General features: G+C 38.1%; 1 protein-coding gene across 7 annotated transcripts in view; it reads right to left on the bottom strand.

Moving 5' to 3' along the window:
* The window catches only part of USP48 (ubiquitin specific peptidase 48), a 3,461,715-nt gene that overhangs the window by 3,084,495 nt on the left and 369,134 nt on the right, over positions 1 to 8,086 (bottom strand). For 6 of the 7 annotated variants that reach the window (XM_044063244.1, XM_044063240.1, XM_044063245.1 and 3 more), the window contains exon 3: positions 1,618 to 1,768. The exons of the other annotated variant lie outside the window; for it this stretch is intronic. In XM_044063244.1, coding sequence (XP_043919179.1) covers positions 1,618 to 1,768 — 151 coding nt within the window. The remainder of the gene's footprint in view (positions 1 to 1,617; positions 1,769 to 8,086) is intronic. 7 annotated transcript variants of the gene reach the window in all.

Here is an 8,086-nt window from a genome sequence, read left to right as displayed (position 1 = left end):
ACAATATGCAAAACAGAAGAAGGCAATGAAGCAATATAAAATACAAGAAATCAAATACAAACAAACCTTTCCCTCACAGCAATCTGTGGTAGAGTATGAGTGAACTTTTCCAGTAAAGCCTTGAAATGTTTTATTTTACCCCTTAAATAGGAGGCTTAGTTCCTAGCTTCACCCTTGGTTCAAGGGTAACTACCCTTAACTGAACTGTTCTAATTTCTGAGAGACTCACAAGAGACAGCTGTTTTTCCCCAAGTTTACATGTGCAACTAAAAGCAAAATACAAGTAAAACATAGTGTAAAGAAAACAAACCACAAAATACAAAACAGAAGAAAGAAATGAAGCAATAAAAAGTACAAGAAATCAAAAACACACAAACCTTTCCCCTCACAGCAATCTGTGGCAGTGAGCTTTTCCAGTAGTAAAGCTACATAAATGAAGGGGACTAGGCCTTTTTTTTTTTTTTTTTTTTTTTTTTTGACTGGCTGCATCCTGTAATGGAATGCTCCAAAGGTGCACCACCAACAGAAGTGGAAGCAGCAGAGTTCCCTTCTGCTACAGTCTAACAGTTTAGGAGGACCTACATCAATTTTTTTTTGGTTCTCAACCTGACCTTCACACCACCAGACTTGGCCTCTTTTACAACCGCCAAACATATTCTGCATTAATTACATACAACGCCTGAATACAGAATATACCACAAGTGTTGAAAATGATCACTACTGAGAAATGACCCTAGACAGAGCACATACATACTAAGCACCTTTTCAAGGACATACTATCAGAAGCATACACATAACCTGCCTTCACTGTGGAAGGCATCACAGAGCAAACAAAATGTTCAATGTGGAAGTCATCACACAATGACCAAAATGTTCAGAGTTTAACATAACTCCTCAGAGTAGTACACTACAACTGCTGACTCCCCTCCCAGCAAGTGACCATCAGCTGCCACCAGCTCCTCTCCTTGCTCACCAGGGCCACCCACCACACACCTTAGCCTTCTTGGTTTGGGGCTAGTGAAGAAACTAAGGACATTGGTGCAGTGACACTGCTGTGGAGGAGTGCACCTTAATGCTGCTACTGCAGACCATATGCCAAGGCAATGTCCCCCCCCCCCCCCGGATGGGACAGCCTTCACTGGCCACTCATTCCCATTCTTTCTTGTACAGCTCCTCCAGAGGACATGCTGTTACTCAGACACTGATCATCTGGGGTGCAATAAGGGCTTTATCCCTCTGTGCCACAGGGATGGATTTATACTGCAAAACATTTAATACTTATCAAAGGGAAATTAACAAAAAACAGAAATGGAACTACCAAAGACAGACAAAACTGCAAAGCAACCAAACTTTTAAGTAGCACAAAGAAATGAATATGAATCTAGTAAGACAGTATTTATACACAACACATACTAAGTGCTTTTAAGAGCAGCAGCAACAGTGCAAGGTAAGTACTGCCATCACAAAATAGGACCATGAACTGCACAAGCTCTAATAAACAAATGACACTTGATAGAAACCTACAGACAAAATAATGCTATTTCTCAATGAAGAAAGGCTTATTACTACCACAGTAAATAAGTGCAAACACAACAAAATGTGTTTGCAAAGACTGACCTGCATCATTCAAAAGGATACTTTCCCCATCACTTCTTTCACTCTGACACATGTAAATTGCCTGCCGCAGCTCTGGGTTATGAAACCATACTTGCAGAAAGGTGTTTACGTAGCAAGTAGCACCAAGGTTTGTAAGGCCCACAAAAGTATTCTAGTGAAGAAAAAATGGAATGTTAGTTTGCAACTGTTTTCAGTGAACTACCACAAAAAAATGTAACTGCATCTGGCACTTTAAATCATAACATTCTAGCATGCACATCCACAAAAATGAAGATGCACAATTCTGCCTGACATATACATTATTGCTCAGCCTACCTAATCAAAGGAACAATCTCAGGTAAGCGATTATGGTGCAGTACAGCTGTGCAAGTAAACTTTCCCTAACAATAGACCCTTGAATGATCACCGCCATGTCTTAGCTATATGGGCTTCTATCCTACAAATAACAGAACTAGCCAGCTTCCACAGCTTAAGGGCACAGTCTGTGCTCCTAAACAGTTGGTAGCTTGAAGAGAGCAGAAGAAAATCAGTGGTTTTACCCCAAGGTGCTTTCTTGCCAGCTGAGACAGGGAGGCTACAGCCCTGAAATGGTCAATGTTAGGTAAGTAAAAAATCAAAGTTCTCATCCTGGAAACAAAATCAACAAAAGTAAAGGGGGGTGGAGGGAATAGCTACAATAGCAGTGGTCATCTGAACATCTACTGTTATAAGATGTTTACATACACAACTATTCTGTCACTGTAGTAGTAGCCTTAGCTATATCGCTAGAATACCACACCTTATACTGATCAGGAGGAGGAAAGTTGAGGGCTCAGGAGCTCTTGGAGAATGTTCCTAGAAAAACCTGTTCTAGAACTACAAAAGTGCTTTATAATGGTATTGACAGAGAATAAAGTTGCTACTTCTGGAATCCACCGCATCCACCCCTTACATAAAAGCCATCAATGACGCCAAAGCCTTAGTAGAATAAGGCTTGACCTTACCTGGAGTTGCCTTGTTGTGGTGGGTACAGCAAAAGGAAATAGCATGAGACAACCACTGACACAGGTCGTCCATTTTTTCTTACCTTCATAAGAAATTAGTAACCGACAAGAGCTTCTAAATTTTCTACTGTATGTTGGTTCCAAAGGCTCTACACTTACCACCACAGACATTGCTCCCTAAGCGAAGCCTGAGGCGTCTGTTGTGACCGACTGTGATGGAGCTGAGAGGAAAATGGGGGACTTAAATTCTGAAGTTTAGTACTCACAACAAAAATAAAAAACAAAATACTCCATTGTCACAAGCACCAACAAAGAAATTTAGAATGTCAAGGTATGTTGATTGTGACCTTACACATTTAAGGCACCTAGGGATTTTTTTTCTCATTTGAAGTCTTGCAAGAGAAATCATGAGAATCACAGAAACCAAGAGACCAAAAATCTTGAAAAATCCACTGGTTGATACAGTAGTCTGAATTGAAAAATGAGACTAAATCTAGATATAGACCTATTTTTCCTGAGGAAAAGCTCTTTTTGTTAAACTGAAATTAACAGCAGGCAGGTCACACTAAAGCTGTACAGCTGTACATTCGTATGATGACAGATTTATTGAAACAAGCCGACCAAGAGCTACTGTGAGATTAAAAATATTTTCTTTATAACATAGATATAATACTGTCAGGTACACTGCACTTCCTCAGCTGACTCAGATTACAAAATTTCTACCGAAAAGTATTTTATAACCACTTTTATAATTTCAAAACTTAGTCCTTAATGAAAACACATTCTTTTCCTGTACTGAAGCCTACTTTGTCTGCATTCTTGTCTCAATCCGAGAAAACCAATTCTTTCAGCAAGCCGAAATGCTCTTTCACTGATAGGATATAACTTTTTCTGCTGTGTTAGCCATGCTCATCCATAGAAAGCCAGTTCTCAGCATGCCAAAATGTTCTTTCATTGATAGGACAGCTGTAACTTTTTCTGCTGTGTTCGCCATTTCCATTTAGCTTGAAAATCTGGGTACTTTCAACTGTTTAGGATATCTCAACATGCCTCTATTGTTAATGGCATTTGTCATAAAACATTCAGAAGTATAATGTACATTTTTTGTTCCACAAAAGCACATTCTGTTAAGCCAACGTACCACATGATATTCTAAAAATATAATCACACTGTTATGACTATCAAACCTCTTATTTGTGAAGGAACAACAGTACTTTTTGTTTTACAATATGTCATGCAAGCACATTCTTATTATTTCTTCCTACATTTGCAGGGTCTGTATTTTTTATGCTGTCCTAAAAACATCACACTATCAGCATGAGAGAGACAGAAGTTTTACTAATACATGTTCTTACTGCGAGATCAAGTCACATACATGCCACTTCTATGAGGGAAAACCGGTCTTACTTTATGTAATTCTATCAATTCCCTGTTTTTTGGAAACCAAAACATTTTGAATCAAAACTTAAATTAAACTTTGAATCTTACAAAGAGATCATGCCTCCATTGGTTATGTTACTTTCTTTACCACTTACATTAGTTACAGCAGATACCTGATTGACAGTCTTTTTAAACTGAGATAATAGGTTTCCACCATCCCAAAAATAACCCATTTAACCAATCACTCCATTCACTGTTTCATGTCTTTCTACCCTTTTGAGCTACCAGTTGTATTCCACTTAATGTTGCTTTATGGATTCCATCTTGACTGGAATATAAGTACAGCACTCTTCTTTGACCAGAGCACAAAGACCCTTTTGCTGCATTTATGCGAAGACTGTAGCTTTACGATTGAATTAATGTACCAATACTGTTTTTAATTCTCTTTTTTTTTCTAACATTCCTGATGGTACTTCACATACCCTACAAAATGGGATCCTTCCCATTCCATAGGAAGTCATTTATATGCTTTTCTACTGCAAATGTAGTATTCCCTAGCTAATGCAATATTGCATGATATTGCATTCACGGACTCCTAAAGGTGTCTGTTGTATACATGCACATTCTTTTGGAACTGTTCTTACTTTTAAGGTTGGAGCATCTATCCTGTCTGGTTTATCACAACTGTATTCCCATTACTGATTTTTTAGCAAATCTTTTAGTTTACATTCTGTACTCTTAGGACCAATAGTCCAATCAATTCCTTTACTTTGCTCTTCAGCTATTTCTTGGCATACTTCCTGTAGGTCTTTTATCCATTGGTGATGCTTTGTTTTTAACTTTAAAATGCTGAACTGTCCCTGTAACTTGTACTTTTGAATCTGTCCTGCACACTCAGTGAACCCTCTTTTAGCCCATGTTGCCATATGAAATCTCAAAAGAATTTATCACACAAGCACGGTCACTGTAACTGGATGTAAATACTGCAAAACATACCTTACAGCTTCTAGTTCAGCCCTTTGTGCTGACATGTATCCTGGTAACTTAACCATAATTGCTTTGTCTCCCTTTTGCAATGTCAGTATTGCAAATCCAGTGTAGTACTTCCCATCCTTGCAGAAATATGCAACATCCACAAAGACTGTAGGAATGTGTGACTAACCCCTTCAGTGATTTTATTTCACTGTCATTTAGAAAAGTTTTGACTGTCAAATGTGGAGTTTGAACTATAACCCCTGGAGAACATTGTCAAATACTCTTATTCCCCAGTAAATGGCCAAAAACTGTTTAATGCTTGTTATGAGTCATTCTCCTGCTACAAAAAGAAGTCTGTTTTAACTTGGTATCCATTCCTTGAGATGCCTCTTATGGCAAATACTATAATAACATTACTGAAAGTGTGTGTATCCTTCCTTGCTGCTGCTTGTACAACAAAAGGTAATTCACTAGTGGGAACTATCAGCTCTGTTGCCTGTGCCAACTTCTGCTTTAACATTTTAAATGCCTCTTCCTCAGTGCAACTCCACTGTAGAGTCAACTCTTCTTTTCGATCTGCCAACATTTTACAGACAGGAGCTGCACCTTCTGCATAATCCTCTATGAATTCCCTATTGTAATTCAGGATTCCCATTAATTTATACAAATCTGAAACTGTCAAAGGCTTTGGCATTGCAGAATGCCCCTCACCCTTTCCTGACAAGGAGTCCTCCCTGTCGGTCTGACAATGGTTCCTAAAAATTTTACTTCTTGTGACAAGAAATTTCACTTGGAAACCTGTCTCTTGGAACTGTCTCAGAACCTTTCGCAGCTGTGACGTGCATTCTTTCACAGTCTCTTAACTGTATTAGAATATCATTAATATAATGAATAAGCTATTCATTTTTACTCACATTCTGTAGGAAACGTCCCTACTATCTGATGAAAAATGACAGGACTGTTCTGAAAGCCTTGAGGTAATCTAGTCATGACCTATTGTTGATTTTCAAAGGTAATGTAATCCCTTGCACTTCCCACTGTAATAATCTGAACTTTTAACTTCTCAGTCTGTTTTTGATTCTGCCCATAACGTCTGATTCTCTAACTTGTATTGTCATGCACTGCTGGTTAACACTCAGTTTACTTTGACCCTCTATGTTATCATCCTGCAACTTTTGCTTCCTTTTTGACTTTTTTCTGAGTCCCTTGCAAATGCTCCTTTCTCTATCTGCCTATTTTTCCATTTTCTGTAGTATACACAAGTCCTGCTTAATATGTCCCAGTTTTTTACAGAAAGAAAACATGCAATCTGTCTATCATCAGGGCTTCCCTTAGCTGGAGGAGCTGACACCACTCTCAGTACATCCTTGTTCACATCCCCTCAACTGTCTACACTTACCATGTCCTACAGCACTTACTATTTTAAACCCATTTTCAACAGTACCAAGAGAAAAAAAATATTATGCTTAAAAATATATCCATTATCATGCTCTGCCTGTTTTAGCATCCTGTCAGAAACTGTATTATTAAAATACTCTAATAACTTCGTTGTTAACTCTAATGACATGCCCATAACTAGTACGGAGCTGTTGCACTTCTATTAGCTGCTGTAATCTTTATCCCTTTAAAACTTAACAAAACTGTATTGCTGTAACTTGAGTGTTATTTCTGGTATACCCTACACAACTGTATGGTTACTATTTTATCCTAACTGGCCATACCCAATGTGTCTTTCTGAGCACTTTAGCTGTGTTAGCGTAAATGGAATTTATCTTGTCTAACCCATAAATCTACATGCTTCTGTCCTAACCAATTCTTTAAGTTCTGTACATCCGCAGAAACTTCATGCAAATCTTTACAAGTGTCATCTGTGTGCACTACTGTACCTTTTGTAGCATCCATCTGAATAGAAACATCAGTCTCAGGCAAAATGTCTAAACAGTCTGCATATGCTTTCTATCCTGTATGTCATGCTTCTTTAACACTGGCACATGTTTTTCATTAAGCTCTGATAAGGTCTCATGTTTGTTAAAAGCATGCCACTGCAAGCAATTGGTCTGAAACATTTCAGCTGTCTCTACAACCTGTAACCTTTTAGCATGACTTACAAACTGACTTTTGACTTTAACTGACAGTTTTGAGCTGTCCAGCATAGTCTTTAGAGACAAGTTCTGCAACCCAGTTTTACGACATGTTAAACAAAAACAAGGATATATGTCACTCTCCACAGTTAAAACATTTGATTTTACTTTGATACTGTTGTACATACTGATCAAAACAATAACTTCATTTATGCATATAAAATTTCTCACCTGTATTTATACCAAATAACGCTGTATTACTTTTAACATCAGTACTTGGCTTGTTTATAAACTGACATAATAATGTCCAAACTTTGTCAAAAGTCTGGTTTAAATCTATGGCAACAGAATGTATGCATTTAGCACTTATATCCTTGCTGGTATCCATGCTATATCAGAAGACGACTTACTGTCTTCAGACATGTCTAACAGGTGATCAATCTGTAGACAGGACTGCAAACTGGAAACTCCTCTCTGTCGAAAATGCTGACGAACGGCTCAGAGTAGATGCAAAGACAAAATCTCTTTTCACCCACTTGGAAGTTCCTGATGCAGCTGAGCTGTTCAATACAGACTGCATTGAGGTTGGCCAACAAAGTATTAACAAGTGCTTGTCATAGTATTTTACGAATATTTAAAAGGTCCGAATTAAGTCTGGCACTCCACTGTTAAACTGAATTAACAGCATGTACACATACAGACTGTATATTCATAATAAGAGATTTATTGAAACAAGCTGACCAAGCACTACTAAGAGATTATAAACATTTTCTTTATAACACAGATATAATACTGTCAGGTACACACACTTCAGCTGCCTCAGAATACAGAATTGTCCACCATAAATTATTTTACAACCACTTTTATAGTTTCAAAACTGTCCTTGATGAAAAAGTACAGTTGTGTAACACTTACCATAAATGTAGATGTTTGAGTGTATTCACTGTTGCAGTCATCACATTTGGGTTATCTGCCTGCAGGTAACCTTCGGCCGGCCTGAATACCAGAGTCTTCAGATTTCTGCGTCGGATGCTGTCGCTTCTTCCATGA

Source organism: Protopterus annectens, chromosome 2.part1, assembly GCF_019279795.1.
Source record: "Protopterus annectens isolate FY-2018-M chromosome 2.part1, PAN1.0, whole genome shotgun sequence".
Taxonomy (NCBI): domain Eukaryota; kingdom Metazoa; phylum Chordata; order Ceratodontiformes; family Protopteridae; genus Protopterus; species Protopterus annectens.
The sequence above is the reverse complement of the archived record's forward strand: the minus strand, read 5'-3'. Positions and strand labels throughout refer to the sequence as shown.